We start from the raw sequence: 19,414 nt of genomic DNA on the forward strand, positions 1-19,414 counted from the left end.
TCTCATTCACACCACTGGGCAATTTTCCAATTTCTCCAATTAACCTTCTGTATGTTCTCGGACTGTGGGGGGAAACTGGAGAACCCGGACAAAACATGCAGACACGAGGTGAACATGCAAACACCGCACAGAAAGGCCCACTGTCGGATTGAACCAGGGTTAATGAAACAGCTTTTTAGTGTAAATGCTAAACTAATAGTTTAGTGTTAAAAAGGATCGCGGGTGCGGAGTGCAAATCAGCTAGACAGCAATAACACTCCTTTACATCAGCTATTACACTTACTCAATTAAAGGCCCTTGTTAGGGCGAATTGATTGTACCTTTTCAGCTGGACAGTGACATCTGTCAACTGACTGCAAGACTGGCTGAGACAGCCAGTGGGGGAGCTGAGGTGTAACTGGGGGAGGGGAAGTCCCATTAAATGTCTTCTTGGCATCACACTGGATCAATACAAAAAAAAAAATCTCCTTTAAGCGCTTTCCCCTGTACATGTATTTCAATTCATGGCAAAACATTAAGCATTTATTCGGAGAGCCTGTACTTAAATTTAATTTCAAAGAAGCAGTAAATATCAAATGCAAATGTGTTTTTTCCAAAGAAGCATTGATAAACCTGACAGGTTGTGGTTATTCAATATATGAATCTCTAGAGTAGCTTAACAGTAATGCATTTGCAACCTATAGACATGAAATAGAAAGGAGTCAAAGGTCATGCCTCGATTTCAAATTTGTGTAACATTAGCTGTTATTGATTGACTGGAGATGAAAACTCTGATAATTGAGATTCTAGTAACTAAAGGTAACTCCTATAATGAATGAGCAAAATAATGCACCCTTTCGTTTTCGCTGATTTATATACAAAGACTAAGAGTTTTTCATTTAATTAACAATAATTTGGGTATTTTGCTGTCAGACATTTTAACATTTTACCTTTGGCTTAAGCATCTCACAGCAATTTTCCATCTCTGCCAAGTAGGGGTCACAGTAGATAAGAAATTGTTTCAGTTCAATCTGTGGAAAGAAGCTATTATTAGGACCCAATCATGTTTCATCATCATTTTCACTCATCTTGTAACCTGGCATTAAGGTTAACTGTTCAAAATTTGGCCAATTCAGGTCTCATGCAACTAAAAGGTTGCCCAAGCATACACCACTCACACACACACACACACACACACACACACACACACACACACACACACACACACACACACACACACACACACAAGGGCACACTAAGTATATACAGTATATAATACTTTTAGTCGACCAATTGCCAACATTGTAAGGCTTTCTTTTGTGATGGCAATTCATTAATGATAATAAAGAATTTTGAATTCTGTGCAACTGTTTCCAAAAAATAATTGTAAAGCACGGACGATTTTGTCTGACAGATGTCAAATTCCATATGACTAGGGTGGCAATGACTATGCTTCTCCCAAAATAATGACACAGCATATTTAGAAAATGTGGAAAGATGTTGCACGTACATCTACAGGTCGTCCATCCTCCATTCGTGTAGTAATCAGTGTGTTCCCACTGAGGTCAATGCTGTTTTTCTCCTCAGTCAGCCTTCTTTCTACTAGTTTGCAGTCCATGTAAACAGAAACTATGTTGCTTTGTACAGAAATGCTCAGCTTGTGCCACTGGCGATCAAAGAGAGCATGTAGGTCACGGCTCTTAAATGTATAGCTGAACACGGTCTTCAGCTGGCCCTGAGAAGAAAACTCTACCACCTTCTTACTTCCATCAACCACAACAGACACCTAAAGAACAAAGAACAAAAGAAAAGATTTTTCATTGCTTAATAACAATGCAAATATTGTCTTCTATCAAACTTAACAACGGTAACATTTTGACAACATTTTGAGATAAAGTGCTGCCCACCTGAGAGACTCCAGACTGGTCAAATATCTGCCAAAGATACCAGCGGTCTTTTTTTGTAGTTCTTCTTACTCGAAAGATGGTCACGAGAGAGAATTCACTTGAAAACCCATTTGGAAAAACAAGTCTAAAAAACATGAAAGCAAACAAAAAAATCAGCATTGACCAATTATTGTTATATTTTAAGAAAAATTCCTTCATCATTTTACCTGAATTATATGTGTCTTACTGATGGCCAATATAGAGGCATATGAATACAAAAGTAGCCCTGTAAGCCTAAAAAACCTTGAGCAGGTCTGAAGGAAAATGTTTTTCAAAAGGGGCCATGTTACTTCACTTTCTATACAGAGGCAAAGCATACTTTTAAAATCTACTTCATAATAAGTGAATATTAATTGTTGCATTTTGAATGAATGTGGTGTATCGACGAATAAAGAATCTGCAAATACATTTTCTGTACTTAAAATCTATTACATTTTCTTTCTTCTTTTTTCGACTCACCAATTGCTCAACTTTATGTTTTGGTATCAAATGTAAAATTACTTTTAAGCTTTCATACAAGGGAATTCAACTCTGACGATTAATAAAACATTTCAACTCTCTTCTGGTGCAGAAAGGCATTCAAATAAATAAACCTGACACACTTGATTTCATTTGGCTTAATGAACTGTATACTGCCATCATGTCATTCAGATAATGAAAACATATAGTGATTGATCTAAAGTCACGAAACTCAATCTTTTACCTTGGTGATTATAGTGCACTTCAGTTTTAAGGTTATAAATGCCCAGGCCCTTACATTTACGGATATGACCTGAGCCTTACAAAGGTACATAAAAAAAAACTATGTCGGATGCAAGGATAAATACAATGAAAAATATGCAAAATCTCTTCAGTATCACTCAGTGATGAACTGCTCAGCCCACAATCAGATATTTTTCTAATTTTACACATTGCATGAGAAAACAAACCAACAAGAAATTGCATCTTTTGAAACTCCAACCCTAATGCTAACAGTCAAAAATAAAAATGCTGAACATAATAATTCTAGATCAGCAAAAATAATAATACAACAATAAGGTCATTGTGAAAGCAGAGCATAGCCTAGGGGTGGGAGAGAGAGTTTCTTCAGACAGGTTGGAAATTAGTTTTCACTCTAATATATCATCTACTATTCTCCCAGAGCTTTATACCCTCTTCTATTGTGTCCCTAGAAATCAGTGAGACTTCAGTGCAAACAGTACATGACTAAAATGATAAATACAGAAGGTTAAAGCTCCTGAAAAATCAAATGCTTCAGTGTGAGTCCAAGGACTGCAAAGGTTATGTATTACCCGGCGGCTAACGGTATATATCAGCTAAAAACAAAAATTAGATTAAATTAAAAATTGCATGTGAGTTTGTAGAAATGAGGATTCATAACATTAAAATAAAATAAATAGATCATAGAAACCTTCAAATGTATTCCACAATATAAGAAATGAATGAATGAAATGAAAAGTAACAAAAAAAAAAAATGGGACAGAGCACTGCAAGCTGATACTCAACACCACAACTGAGGGAACATTTTAAATATAAGAAATTTTAATATTTGTATGCTTCTTTGCAGAATACAAAGCAGATCAGTGTTCTAATGGGGCCCTGGAGTTCTCACTCCTACATCTGCTCTAATTTCAAAACATGGATAGTTTTGTGCAGCACTTGATCTCTGTTGGCCATAAGAGTTATTGTTCTTGACCCCAGGTTGATGGACCTCTGTGGCAAAATGGCTTAAGTTAAGTCATTGTAAGCTGGTTTAAATATCAACTTTCTAAATATTGCAAAAAAAGGGTTTCAGTAATATTATGAAAAGTATCTGCATTAGTCATCCATTTCGTATGTCTGTGCTGCCAAAACAGCTTTTTTTTGTGTCAATACCCAAACTGTACATGTCCATGTATAAGCAATTTGTATTTGGCAAATGTGCTTTGCAAGAAATGCAAGAGCTGTGTGGATTACTGGCAATGTTTTGTTCCATTACCATCCTGTGATTTTCCTAGCCTACAGGGTTTGAATTCTACAGGGGTCCCTAGCCAATTTGTTGGTGAAAACCGGTGACGTCGTGACAAATAACTCTTACATAAATAGTGTAAAATGGTGTATATTAATCCCCAGGTAAAACATATTACAAAGCATCTCCCTCACAATAGCATGGCTTAAAATAGGACATATTCCAGTTTTTATAGGGTACAATTGTTATTAAGGAAACAGTAACTGCTTTCGGAACAGCAAATCACATGGCAGAAACTACATCTTGTTTAATCAGAAACAATGGTTAGACAGACTGTCATGGCAACACTACCCATCTAGAAGACAATCCAATTAATGTTGTGGCTTTTAAAGCAATTGTATCTTAGATATCTTTGAAACGAGTTGGAGGAATCAGATTTTTTCAGTTGAAAAAATAACATTAAATGTTACTCTAGATAGTTCACATCCCTATCATTGACACTTGGCCCTTTACTACATCAAAGTCAGTTCAAGCATGTGGATTTGTACATGAAACACATCACTCAGGGTAGCAAAGACGTTTCTTCATTTTAATCAGAAGGATCCATTCCCCCCTTCAAATGTGCTTGTGCTTGCTGGCATTAAAGACAACTTCTTTTGATTCAACCAAATCATATATATTTGAAATAACAAATGCAGCCTCGGGGGGGCACAAGCCAGTGTCTCCCTGTGCCGGTCCCAAGCCCGGAAAAATGCAGAGGGTTGCGTCAGGAAGGGCATCCGGGGTAAAACTTGTACAAAAACCAAACATGCGAATCGAACCTAAGAATCTCATACCGAATCAATTTGAGGTTAACATCAACTGCAATTGGGGCTGATAACCTACAGGGTGCACAGTGGAAAAGACAGGAACACCGGGTAACCTATAAGAGCGGAGGTAGGAGCACACAGGAACACTACATCTTGTATAAACAATGTAATCTGAAGGAGACTAGTAACTGCAAAGTTGTGGTCGGTGAGAGTATAGCCAGACAGCATAAGATGGCTGTTTGTAGGATTACTCTGATGACAAGGAAGAGCAAGAGGACACAGGCAAAGCAGAGGACAAAGTGGTGGAAGCTGAAAAATGGAAGAATGTTGTATGGTTTTCAGGGATGTGTTGAAAAAGGCTCTGGGTAGTCTGGGAGAGCTCCCAGATGACTGGACAACAACAGCTAATTTTAACACAGAGACAGGTAGGAGAGTAGTTGGTGTGTCATCTAGAAGGAAAGTAGATAAATTGGTGGTGGAATGAGTAAGTACAGAAGTGGTTGGATTGACTGGATCTATATTCATGCATTGTGAACCAATTATAAATCTGTAGTGTCAGTGGTACAGTGCAGAATTTAAAATTCTAAGACAAAAGGAGATGATAGGAAGCCATTTCTGACGGACTTTGAGTCTTTGCTTGCTTGTTTTCTGTTTGATATTTACTTTTATCACTATTTCTCTGTATTACTCTAAAAGGAGTACCCGGGATTAAAGCAGCCTAATTGTGTGTGTAGTTATCCAAGGAAATTGAAGGTTGAAGGAGTAAAAAGCTTAATTGGCAGTTTATGCACTCAAGTCTTTGTTTGCCCCACTCAAAAGTGGCATTGCTCACTTTGTTTTGAAGTAAGTAACTATTGGCAACTTGAGAGGAAACAGCTGACGTGTTTACATTTGCATCTCAATGACATTATCACATTTATTAACAATGAAATTTTTAGGGGAGCAAGACCACCTTACTGAAAGCAGGCTTCATCCTCTACATGAATGAGACTGTCGTGATTTAAAAAAAATCAAAAATTAGAAACCTTAAATCAAACATTTATTCACTGATTCTTGTAGTGCTTCAACAATCGCTCTGCATCAAGTGAGAAAAGTGAAAAAGCCTGTCTGAACAGTACTTCTAGTTTCTCATGATGGAACACTAGATTTTATTTGACTGGCATGAGAGGAAAATTTAATTACAGGTATGATATTTGTTGCCTTAGACACAGTTATAGGAGGATAAGTGATAATTGTCGAGGTAATAAGTTGGTACCTTATTTTATTGTCAGTGTCTGAGTGTATTTCAAAATTCAAATGATATATCTTACTAAGCATAGGAAGTGCAGGAGTATATACAGAGAAAGTGGTTAGCAAAGAAGTAGGATACTGAGGGGACTGAAGAGAACAGACAGGAGTACAGGGAGATACAGCGTAAGGTAAAGATAGAGGTAGCAAAGGCAAAACAAAGGGTGTCTGATGACTTGTATGGTTGGTTGGACAGTAAGGAGGGAGAGAATGATATATACAGATAGGCAAAACAGAGAGATAGAGATGGAAAGGATGTACAGCAGGTCCAGGTGATTGAGGATAGAGAGGGAAATGTATTGACAGATGCTTGAAAACAGATGGGAAGCAGGAAAGAGTACTTTAAAGAGCTGTTGAATGAGGAAAATGAAAGAGAGACAAAGGTAGAAGAGGTGACTATTGTAGACCACAAGGTAGCAGAGATTAGTAAAAGAGAAGCGAGGAAGGCATTGAAGAAGATGAAGAGTGAAAAGGAAGTTGGTCCTGATGATATACCGGTGAAGGTATGGAAGGGTCTAGGAAAGGCAGCAGAAGAGTTTCTGGCTAGATTATTCAACAGTATCTTAGAGAGTGAGAAGATGATGGAGAAGTGTGATGGTGCTTTTTTTTTACAATAAGGGGGATGTGCAGAACTGCAGTAACTATAGAGGGATAAAGTTGATGATCCATACAGTGAGGTTACAGGAAAGAGTGGTGGAAACTAGACAGAGAGCAGAAGTCAGCATTTGAAAGCAGCAGTATTGCTTCATGCCTAGAGAGAGTACTACAGGTGCAGTATTTGCTTTGAGAATGCTAATAGAGAAGTACAGAGAAGGTCAAAGGGAACCATATTGCGCTTTTGCAGACCTAGAAAAAGCATCAGACAGGGTGCCAAGAGGGTATTGTATGAGGAAGACTGGAGCCGCAGAGAAGTATGTTAGACTGGTACAGGATATATACTGTATGTGGTAGGGTGTGCTGTAGGTGTAACAGAACTCAAAGTTCAAGGTGGAGAAGGGACTTCATCAGGGATCAGCTCTGACCCCCTTCTTGTTTGCAGTGGTGATGGACAGGCTGACAGATGAGGTTAGACAGGAACCTCCACGTGCCATGATGTTTGCAGATGACATTGTGATCTGTAATGAGCGCAGGGAACAGGCTGAGGAAGGTCTTGAGACGTGGAGGTGCGCTTTGGAAAAGAGAGGAATGAAGGTGAATCGCAGCAACAAAGGGTACATGTGTGTGAATGAAAAGAACCAGGCTGGAACTGTGAGGCTACAGGGAGTGGAGATCAAGAAGTTAAGGGATTTCAGGTACTTGGGGTCAACAGTCTAGAGTAGCGGAGTGTGTGGAAAAGAAAGAAATGGGTTCAAGCAGATTAGAATGGGTGGAGAAACGTGTCAGGGGTACTATGCGATCGAAGACTATTAGCCAGAATGAAAGGAAAGGTGTACAAGACAGTGGTGAGACCTGCAATGCTGTATTGTCTAGACACAGTGGCAATGATGAAAAGACAGATGGTTCGCTCATGTACAGGGGAGGGATAGTGAATATATTAGTAGACGGATGCTGGAATTGGAGTTGCCGGGCAGGAGGTCTAGAGGAAGACCAAAGACAGGATTTATGGAAGTAGTGAGAGAGGCTATGAAGTTAGCTGGTGTGAGAGAGGAGGACACAGAGAATAGGGTTTGATGGAGATGGTTGATTCGCTGTGGTGACCCCTCAGAGGAAAAAACAAAAGAAGACCCTTACAATGAAAAAACAACTATTTACTGGCATCCTCTTGTGTGTAATATCTTCATATTTTATACAGTCATTTGTTTTATGTATTCTCAGTGGAAACTGTCTTGTTACTTTATATGCAAATGTATTTATTTTTTTTGTCCTGTGTGATCCTCTCCATGCACACTGATTCTTTGCAATTTAAATGTGCAATATAAATACAGCTGTCTTTATTTGACCAGAAAATGTCTGTACCCACACCGAAGATCTGAAATGGAGGTCAATTGTAATACGTTTTTTGATAGTTTTTGTATAATCAAAAACAACAAAAATGATAAATGTAACAACTTTAGTATATATAATGTCACATCAAGCATAGACAATATATGTACTGCAGAACTGTGGCAACAGACTTCAGTATAGCACAAATACTGTGATAGAGAGCTAAGGCAATGATTTACTGTAGATTTCTGTTTCATGTGTTTGGCCCAAATAAATAAGAGGAATTTCATTCCGACATGCATTAGTACTATTTGACATTACTGTAGACATGCTTGAAAATTTTGCAAACCCAAATTAATATTGATGTTTTTGCTGTTTGTTGGAAAGAAATGAATCAAAAAAACTGAAATAATTTTCTTAACATGATAAAGGCATAGAGTGGTAAACAAAATGAAACTTAATCTTATCTCCAAACCTCCTTAATGAACAATTTATTTTGAATATATTTTGTATTTAATTTTTTCATCCGGGTTAAATCTGCATTGAATCTTCGCTTTAATCAAGATATGTCAATATGACTGAAGGTGATTGAACAGACTCAAACAATTTTCATTGTCAAGCAGAAAAAATTAAGTTTGTCAAGATGATGAGCCACATTTGTATGTATCACAACAAATACAATAAGCATCTAAAGTAGGACGACAACACTGAGCTTTAATGCCTTGTGAAAGTGTAGAATGAATATATGTTAAATTTTTTGAGCAATTTGTCGCCTCATATAAATGTTCTATGAGCGTGTCAGCTCTGATCTATGGACCATAATGTGTATTGTGCCAAGAGGCTGGCAGAACATTAACCAAATCAAGACAGTTCAGCATATTGCTGCATATCCAGACAGTAAAGTGAGCAATGTTTTTGTGAGTGTGGTTGGGGCAGAGGGGCCGTCTGCTTCTTGCAATTGCCCTCATTTTGCCTCCTCAGCTGATATGTGGTATCACCTGTCAAAGTACTTAGATAATTGGATATGAGGGAGGATTGCAGTCCTGCCACTATAACCAATGACACTGTCAGCAGTGTCATTGAGAACCAGCATCTTCTTGCACAACAGGCCAAGACTATGAGAAGGGCTGAAGTAAATGTATTTTCAGCTGTATGACTGAACAGGAAAGCAGATCACAAATCACCTGGCTCAAACATTCCTTTGCCTTGCCAGTAAGAGAGTGGCAGTAAATGTTTATAGTTGCATGGGATGTAAAAACACTAAAAATATACTCCCGTCGGGGAAGAATGACAATGTGTTCTTTCTTGCTGTATCAATTAAAGCATTTATCATAGCATATGCTGCAACAGCTACTATTATGATACCAATCATGTGCAAACAGTCAAACAGATAGAAAAACATTAAAAACAGGTATTCGTGAATATTCAGACAGATTCATGCCCATAATGTTTTGCCATGTCAGTAAAAGGGGTGCAGTCTAGGAGTGTTCATGTCAGTTGACCAGGGAATATTGGTCTCAAATAAATGTCACCTTAGTGTATCTTTTATGTAGTTATTTTAATATTCCTGGCATATTATCCATGCTCAGATTTCATTCTATCTTTCACATCCAACCTCTTTGCCTTAGGAGATTTCAAGAATAAATGCAATGTGTATTAATTCTGTTGAAATTATTCCCTTTCTAATAGCTCACCTCATGGTTTGCCTTTATTGGCTAAGGCAAATAAAATTATTGCTCTGTGCAGGATTTATCTGGGTCACCTCAACTCATGTTTTTATGAAAACCAGTCATACTTCTGTGTATAATGTAAATATCACCACTTAAATGTTAGCTTTATTTCTTACATTAATAATTTGGTTTTATAAAGGTTCTGTGGAATGCAGTACTGCATTTGGAAGAAAGTCCATAATCAAACCATTTGAAGGACAAATATGTGTAGATATAAGATATAAGATATAAGATACAAGATACAAGATATAAGATATACAATATAAGATATAAGATATAAGATACAAGATATAAGATGAGATAAGATGATTAACGCTGTAAAAGGCCCACACTTGAATATGCTTTAATCATCTTGTGGTACCAAAGCACACTGGTTCACATTCACCCATTCATGCATACACTCAATCACATATGGCGGTCGGGCCGCTACGTAATGCCCTAATCAGGCCATCAGTGGAAAATGGGGGTTTCGTGTCCAAGTACACTTCACCATGCAGACAAGAGGAGCCGAGGATTGAATCACCAACCTTCCGGTTGGAGGGACACCTGCTCTACCATGACTGGGCATCCAGAGCCATGCATATTTATGCTTGCTAACTGGCCGCACATGTTTATGGTACTTACTTTGTTGGTTTTATAAGACGACTGCTTCCCAATCGATAAGAAGGAAGGTCTTCTATGATCGTACCCTTTCGAAGAAGAAACCTTTCTGTGAGATCAAATCCTGCAAATCCGATTGTATCAGGTCAGTGGAATACAGTGAGTCAATATTAACGTTTTTCACAATGCAAGCTTAGATTTTTCAGCGTATCCAGCACCTGTGACTTCCAGGGGACGATCTAAACTTTCAGAAAACCTCTGTTCTTCTACATCCAAAAGTGGACATGAGCCATCTGGAAAACAGCCACCAAGGAAACCTGTCAATTTAATTTCTTTGTTTTTTCCCCTAAATGTGTTCTCTAAATTAAAATGACCAACTTATAATTGACAAAATCTGATTGGATTTTAATTTCACACTAAGAGTCAATGAGATGTTTTACAAAGCCAAGCCAAATTCAGGGATTGTCATTCAAAGTTCAAATTTGTATTCATCTTCTTTATCGTACATGAATTCCCCACATTATCTCATATAATAATGAAGGAACATTAAAATTAGCAATGGCCAATAATTATTTGCAGAATATGTATCACCTTATCAAAAAATGTATATTTTTAGTTTTTAAAAAGATAAGAGTTCTTTACACACATCTGTATCTGAAAGTATGCACACATCTATATTTAGATGATTTTTATTGTTGCCAGAAAGTGCATCTTCAACCTTGTGAGTTCTTATGGAGATTGAAATTAAATGATGGAAATGAATCATGCTGTATTTTTTCCACAAAATAAAGCAAATAATTAACCACCACTTACTAAAAAAGAAAGTTTTGATTTTAAATGAATTTAATTAAATTAAATCAAACTCAAAATACAAAAGATTGAAAATGCTCATACCTGTTCGTTCAGTAACTGCCATTCCTACAGTGCTGGGAATGCAATTTACAGTCAAAAGCAAAGCTGTCCATCTTAGCAAGCACACCACCATTCTGACACAAGCCTGTGTCCACTCAAGACCTAGACACACATGAAATGAGAATAAAATGTCAAAATCTGACTCGCACAAATCTTGAAAGTGCCAACAAAGGAAGCTTTAATGACACCAATGCTGCAGGAACAGGAAATCAGTGTTACTGGGATGATTTCATGACAAACCCTGCTGATGTTTCTTCGCTGGATTCATTCAGGGGCTCTATATTATAGCAGCTTTGTTTCTCTTTGGTTGTGCTTGATGGAGACCATTCCTGTGTTTACTGAAGCAATATTACTGTAATACAGACATATTTTTGTATTTTATTTTGACAATTAGTCATGTCTCTAATCTGAGTAATATTAGCAGAAAGCCTATTCAGAACTTAGCAAAAACAGTAGTTTAGTAATGGTTTCGGTTGTCCATATTCTCAATCATATTTCAGTGAGCATAATCAGTTCAAAGAGACTAGAAATCAATCCTGGGGGAGGTTACTAGACATTATTGATACAAATTCTGGGAAATGAAACCTCTAACAACTGTAACCTTTACTTATAACTATTTAGTAGATACACATTTTGATAAGATGATTGGTTTTAAATTGATACTATGTATATCCGTTTCATCATATTAAAATAAGTAGTTACACTGACACCTCATAAATTATGTGATTTTAACATAGCCAATTTATCATTTGCAATATGACTTTCAGTGAAAGTATTGCATCCAAGTTTTGCATCCAAAATGAGCCACCTGTGATGAAGGGCACTCGGTGTGATAATAAAACCTACCTCAATTAGTCTAAGATACCCTGGTTTTGCTGCCAAAAAAATCGATATCATCCTTGAAATTATGTTAGGATTTTAAGGTCAAAGCGTTCCAGGATGGTGTCAATGTCATCCGCAGTACAGCTAATAAAGACAAAATATTAAAATTAATTTTAAGCAGAGCATTCCAACACAAAACAAACACATTTGCTCTCTTTTATAAGCTGATTAAGCAGAGAAAAATGCAGAAAGGGGTCTCCTCTTTACCAAACACAATAAAACTATAAAATGAGAGTTAGATATTGCAATGGTGATGCTACCTGCTCCGATTCCAATTTGTAACAGAAGAATCTAGCGGACAAATTTCCTGAAACTCTGCTGTTACTGCTATTACTACATATTTTCCATTATCAGAGATTGGAAATAGCTGAGAGCAGTGATATGACATGATTGATATGATGTAAAGTAATTAGCATTTTTTATTGATGAAGATGTATGGACGAGTATGGAAAGTTCAATTTTTTTAGGCTTCCGTCATGAGAGACCAGGTATCTTATCACACTGGAGTGAGATTACACCTGTCATTTGATCTAACTTGTTGAAACAAGAATAGAGAAATTACGTGTGTTAAAATCCCCTGTCACTGGAGCATCAGTTTATTACACTAAAAAGTCTGATCTCAAAATGTTAATGGAAAAAGTTTTGTGTTGTTTTTTATTTCTTGAAATTATTTTTCCCTCCTCCTCCTGGGCACATTTATCTTGAAAACACAGGAGAAAACATAAAATAAGTGGTGAACTCTTATGGCACATATCAAATATTAATTTCCACTCATTATAGTATCATAACAGATTTGAAAACATGCAAAATAGGTGTAATAGGCTTATTGTAATATAGTCATTGTTCTTCAAAACAACCGCATACAGCATCTTACAGCAGTCAAAGACTATAACTCTTTAAATATTTTCTTTCAACGCATGTAATGTACTTTTCTGCACAGACATAATCCCTTGGCTAAGATTATAATCCCTCCTTTCCAGCGCAAATTCCTCGGGGAAGCATAGTTAAGCACAAGACTAAGAACTGAACTTGTCACAGCCATATCGAGTTATCAGTATCTAAGTGCTTGACCAGTTTTTTTTTTTTTTTTTCATTCAGGTTACACGTTTTAAATCCATCGGGATCCTTCCTTCTCCCCTTCCCTTCCCAGACCAGCAGCATGTGCCTTGATCCAACATGATCAAGTTTTGCGGGCAGGCTTGAGCAGACAGTCATGGCGCTTGGAGATGATGTGACCAAGCCAACTAAAGCCATGCATGGGCCGGGGACAAGTAACACGACAGAGGATCACATTCCTTGTTTTTGTGAAGGTGTAATGTTAGTATCTTCTCAAACAGCATGCGGTTCTGGCTGACCGAACACCCCAATAAATTCTCTACATCTTCAAATGTTCGCTTCTAGCAATTATGCGATATCTAAATTGGTTTGTTTGATTTAAAAAAAAACAATAATAATAATAAATTAGAAAAAATATATATATTGTTTTTTTTTCATGCGGTCTCGAGCCTCTTACCTGTAAACCTGCAACGATTTACATTGATTTTTCGGTCTTTTTTCCCAAACGTCCACCCTCAGTTTGAGAGAGAAACTAGATTATGTCGCTCACTGAAGTTTTGCAGTCTTTCCATTACACACTCGGACCCCCCATCGTTGACAGAGACACTTTTACACGTCGGTAAGTTGACGGTGACGGTCCTGAGTGGACGGAGAGGCTGCACGGCCGCTGATTGGCTGGAATATATATATTTTTTTATTAGTTACGGAACCGAGGTTGATGTACTCAACCCCCGGCATTCGTTTACCTCCAAAATAAGTGATCTAATACGGTAAACTGTTTACTCCCGACCAGCTTCAGAAATCTAAGGCGTTGTCGAAAACATTTTTTGATCAAAACCTCTGATGTCAAATGATGCGAAAATAGATCAGCCCGTCAATACCCCCCGCGGGTTAAACGTCAAATCCACTCGTCGCGTTATTTTGGACAGTTATTTGGTCATTTATAATTACTTACAATTGGCGAGATCAAAACTTTCCCCCAAAGATACAAAGTGGCACAAAATTGCGAATTAAGAGATTAATCCATAAGTGATAGCGATCGGTCAGATTCCGGTCTGTGGGACTTGGAAAATAAAAGTCGGTGTTGGATCGCCTGCTGATAGTTTCAGCAGTGACCCTCCCACTACCCCCCGCCCCAGCCGCTGAAACACTCCGAGAGAGACTTCTGCAAACACACACTGAGAGCTTTCATACAGAGGATAATAGATGCCCAACGGAAGTTTAAACAAACTCTTGCCTCTGCCAGGTGCGGGGATTAAAGAGCTTTTGCTTTATTATGATCTTGTGGAATAACCTCCCCCCCTTTTTTTTCATTCAACTGTACAAACTTTGTAAGAGTGCACATGAAGAGTCGTTGAGTTTCATTGCACATTGTTTGTTTAGACAGATGATTTTTTTTACTGTCCTGCTCTATACACACAGGCCTTTAAAGGGCTACTGACATACTCACCACACAGATATATAAATATATTTCACTGGAAAGTTTAACAGAATTTGAGGAACTTATTTTACCAAGTATATTTTAAGCCAATTCAATCAGCAATGGATTTTAGATTACGAGAATGTAAAAAAAGTCACGGACGCCTGTGATATGTCATATTTAGTTAGCAGTCAGTGTCCATTTAAAATGACCTGACAAACAAACGATTGATATGCCTATTTTGTATTTAATTATGTATTTATCAGGTAAACTTCATTTATAGCAGCTGCCATCAGTCCATTTCAGGAGAAAAAACTTGGCCGCTTTTGATAAATTGTACTTTTTAAAGAGTTATCAGTTACCAGTTGATGGTACAATTGATGACCTAAAAGATTTTGAATTCAAAACATGGCATAGCATATATCTGACAGGCCCTCCTAGAAAACAACCTTCTCAAATATTTTTTCAAGTAACGTCCATTTTACATTTAAATACAGTACACTTTGTTACCAATCAGCAACATAGTGTGAAAGAAGCAAAGAGAAATCATCAATTCCCTGCATCAATTAGCCATTCCAAGACCACAGACTCTGAGTGTCATCCTTTTAGCAGCAACGTCCTGAAGATTGTAAAACTCTGTGGATTACGTGTCCCCTTTGAATAATACTTTGCAAAATTATTCATGCAATTACCCGCTGACTTATAATACGTCAAGACATTCACACCAAAGCTAAAAAATCATTTTATGTGTTCCAACCTAGCTTTTATTACACCAATCCAAATGTTTATTGATGATGTTAATGTTTATTTTCAGTGACAAAAGAAGACGTTTTTCTATCTAATGACAATGTAGACAGCATTTCTTCTACCAAACTTAGTTATAATTGACAACTATGACAAGAGGTGAGGAAAAGTCTTTTTCCAAGACTTATCTCCCTTGTTGACTGTATCTAATTAATCTAACATTTTTTTGATGAAGGAGAATATATTCTGGACCAAACAAAATGAGTGAGGTACAACTGAAATACCTTTTTTTTTTTTTAAGTTTGATTTTTGAAAAATGGAATTTCATGGCATTTCAAAGGTTGTTGGACTAAACCAGATTGCAAAGCTAAATTAACAATTATCTCCATTATTCATTGATATTTTTGCGGGGCTACATTATTGCAAAAATATGATATCTGCATTCAGGTTTTGTGAAAATTAACTTCATTCCAAAAGGCTTACATTTGCTTTTCATGTTACAGCCTTAAAAAAAGACTAGACAGCCAGAGATAAGGAAGGAAAGAAAGAAATAGATGTGAAAATTCTTCATTTTGAAACCACAGGGGAGATATGCCATGAATTTTAAGGGTGTTGCCCTTTGAGAGATTATTCTCATGCCATTTCAGCTTTACTTCACACATCATAGTGAAAAGTCAGATAATGTGGGAAAATGTAATGTGGCAAGCAACAGATGGTCATGCTGATTCTTACCCCAAGACACGCATTTGCATTTTTGGCACTATACAGAGCTCACTTGAAAATTTTTCCAAGACAAGTCCTTTTCACTTCATGGCAATCTCGGTTTGTTTAATATGTATCTTTTGTTCTGTAAAGATAAAAACTAAGCTTTTTTTTCAATTGCATTTTCTCTCAAAATTGTACACAGAAATTGATAAATTGGATTTGAGATGTGTATGGATATGTATTGTATTTGAGAAAAAGGAAATCATGAAAATAATGATATATGACTGAAATAATTCACTGAGAAGTTTCTTTAACTTCTTTAAGTCCTGTACAACATACCTTGAGGACAATAGGATAAACTGACTTGATTATGATGTTCAATTAGAAAAGTCAGCATGACCTTACACATCCACTTCCTCATCATTTGACTGAACAACTTAGTGTTTACTGCTTTCACCAACCAATATAAACAACCCTGAAAATCACCAGCATATTCTATGTAATAACCGTTCTTACTCACCATCAACACTGCCACTTCTTCCAGACCCATGATTATTCCACATGACCCCTGTTGTATCTCCTCCCGCCTGAAGAAAAGATGCCTCAGAAATGGTTTCAAGAAATCTTTTTTTTTTTTTTTATGCATAGGCTGGGTTGACTGTAAGAATATATACACTTAATTACATTTTATACAATTTTTCAAAATGCTGTTTGATGTTTTGATTTTTTTTTTCATTTCCATGTGCTACCTTGAAAATTAAGATCTCTGTGAAAAGTATTGACATGATTAAAACTTGATTTTATTGATTTTTAGTCCTACTATAGAATTTTTTTCTCAACACTGTATCTGGTTACCAGTTGCATTATTTATTTATTTTTCTCCAATGCATTGAAAAGCCTGGTTAGACATATGGTGCACATTGAGAGTATTGATCTGACATTTGACAATCAGCTCGCATGACAAATCATCTGAACAGATGGAATTTGTAATGGATTAGCTGCAGAATGATGTAACTCCAGGGGAAAACATTTGTCCTTTAAAATATGTTAATATATTTTTATGTCAAAGTAAAAATGATGGAAACCAATCAGTACAAATTATTTGTTCTCTTTTGCCCTGTAAACAACAATATATTTTGAGATGTTATACGCAAAATCTCATGTTAGATTTTAAACTTTTCCCAATTGACCAGTGCAGTCTATCACAGAATGAAAATTAGCCCTATCATGTTTGAACTGAGCATATGTTATGTACATAGAGCAATCACTATTGTTAGGGCAAGCGGTGGTTTTGTCCCCAGTACAAACAGACTAATAACTGCATTCAGATTCCTCCTTTCAATGTTTTTATTAAAAAGGACCGAGGGACAAAGCACCTGTCTTTTTTACAGTACTCTTAACTAGATTGGCATATGGCAATACAATACAATACAATACAATGAGACAGCATACTGTGTGTCACTAATATGTATGCAGACAAAACCATTTATGTGTGCTTTTGAATTTTTCAAAAATTAAAAAACCCATTAAGGTGGTCCATCATCATTTCCAAGGTCTCACATAGGAATCAAAGCTACCAGTGAAAATGAAAGTGTAAAATAATTGAATGATATGATAACATACTCGTTTGGCCTGCAGTTGAAGCAGTATGGGATTCTCTTGAAACATTAGCACATAAGTGTCATAACTATTGAGTTGAATAAAAGACAATCAGCCAATGTAAAACAAGAGTAATTTTATCCAACTTTCTTCTGATATAAAGGAGTAGAACTGTTAAAAATGCAATCAAAATTTAATACAATGAAATATCAAACATGATCATTGAAACGCTAACATTTCACCAAGACTGAGCAATTCTTCTGGATACTGAGCATGCATTTGCTGTATAAATGTAGCTATTTTTTGGTTCTCCTATGCGTTGTGAATACTGTGATTTTATTACATTAACTATCATCCTAATTATAACGAGGAATGGACAGCATGCGTTTTCTGATCTGATATTGTTTCTATCCAGTATCCTCATGTGCATGTTTTATACATGCACACCACTACTACTTTATGTTGCTTGCATGCTTTCCCCATTTCTGAATTGGTTTCCTCTGGGTTTTCAAATGATCCCAAAACGTGCAGTAGGTTCACTGAAGACCAATCGACTGGCAGCTGGTCCAGGGTGAACCCCGTCTCTTGCCCAATGTCAGCTGGGATAGGCTCCAGCATCCCCTGCGACACATATACAGACAGTATATATATATACATATATATATAAAATACACACACATATACATGTATTTATATATGTGGGTTAAAATGGGTTTTATATATATATATATATATATATATATATATATATATATATATATGTGTGTGTAGAGAAAGCGAGAGAGAGCACAACATAGTATAATATATAATGTACAACAAAACATTTTGAAAATATATAATTATCTGATTATAATTATCAATATAGAATACATTTAAATGCAAACCCTGTCATGAGTGTTGTAGTCAGGACTGCAAGGTTCTTAACTCGCGCCCCACCGGAGTGACGTCAGCATAAACACGTGGTTTTGTTATTGCAGGAAGTCAACATGGCGGCTCAGTCGTTGCTCTCTGAGTCCGTTCTCGGGTGGTCTATTTTCACCTTTATACTTTTGGTAAGCGAGTTTAAGGTTGCCCTAATCGAATTATTTTGCTACAAAGTGTCGTGCCATTATTTGTACGTGTTTCACTCAGTCCTATCAAAGGTTCATTGCGATACCTGTTTTTCATGGCTACGGGGTATTAACGACTGTCAAATTATGTGTTAGGTAACGAGTCGTCTTCCAATTTACATAGACAAAAATTTGATATTGCAATCACTGTCATTTCAGTTTCATATTGATAGTATCAGGCGTGTCCTAAAACAGGAACAGATTTCTTTCTCCTAGCTTACGTCGATCTCCAAATTACGTAACATAACTAACTTTTTCACGCAAAAGGTCAGTAACTCACGCCTATGTCAACTTCAACATATCCAAAGATCACACTGTCCTCAACCATACTCATAACATTCACTTTACTGCAACTCATTTGTGACTGAAGACCAATTTGAATGAATACTTGTTCAGCCTTACTTTCTGTAATGAAAAGGCAAATTGCAAAATCAGACTAAATTCTTGATGCCGGTAGGTTTATACAATTCCTTATGCATTTGCGGCTATCTTTATATCGCCAGAGCCTGAAGTAGTCCTATTTGGATGCAAAGCCGGCATCTTTATCCAGCAAAACAAGGCGCCAGAGGCTCAAGGCTGCAGGCATTTAATTGATCCTGTCTGTGAGTGGCAGCCCTTGATCTAAGGAGACTAGTTTTTGCAGTGTCCTCACTTACTACTGCTTGTGTGCTTGGAATATGACCTTGTCATTTTGGACCCTCTGCTTTGTTTTTCTGTTTTATCAGTCATTGCATTGTAAAAAATACAGTCCCTCTGATATATTTT

General features: G+C 36.8%; 2 protein-coding genes across 2 annotated transcripts in view; one reads left to right on the plus strand and one right to left on the minus strand.

Moving 5' to 3' along the window:
- Window positions 1-13,663, minus strand: part of LOC147236402 (uncharacterized) — a 105,857-nt gene extending 92,194 nt beyond the window's left edge. Inside the window, 8 exon segments of the mRNA XM_086168166.1 lie at window positions 321-440; window positions 930-1,010; window positions 1,490-1,765; window positions 1,887-2,010; window positions 10,247-10,346; window positions 10,441-10,515; window positions 11,117-11,140; window positions 13,623-13,663. Coding sequence (XP_086024292.1) covers window positions 321-440; window positions 930-1,010; window positions 1,490-1,765; window positions 1,887-2,010; window positions 10,247-10,346; window positions 10,441-10,515; window positions 11,117-11,140; window positions 13,623-13,644 — 822 coding nt within the window. The 5' untranslated portion in view covers window positions 13,645-13,663.
- Window positions 13,664-18,508: 4,845 nt separating this feature from the next.
- The window catches only part of lmbrd1 (LMBR1 domain containing 1), a 49,710-nt gene continuing 48,804 nt past the window's right edge, over window positions 18,509-19,414 (plus strand). Inside the window, exon 1 of the mRNA XM_086168178.1 lies at window positions 18,509-18,592. Within this exon, the coding sequence (XP_086024304.1) occupies window positions 18,527-18,592 (66 nt within the window). The 5' untranslated portion in view covers window positions 18,509-18,526. The remainder of the gene's footprint in view (window positions 18,593-19,414) is intronic.

The sequence above is a fragment of the Fistularia commersonii genome, chromosome 2 (assembly GCF_037954325.1).
Source record: "Fistularia commersonii isolate RoL2024-O1a breed Wild chromosome 2, RoL_Fcom_v1.0, whole genome shotgun sequence".
NCBI classification, from domain to species: domain Eukaryota; kingdom Metazoa; phylum Chordata; class Actinopteri; order Syngnathiformes; family Fistulariidae; genus Fistularia; species Fistularia commersonii.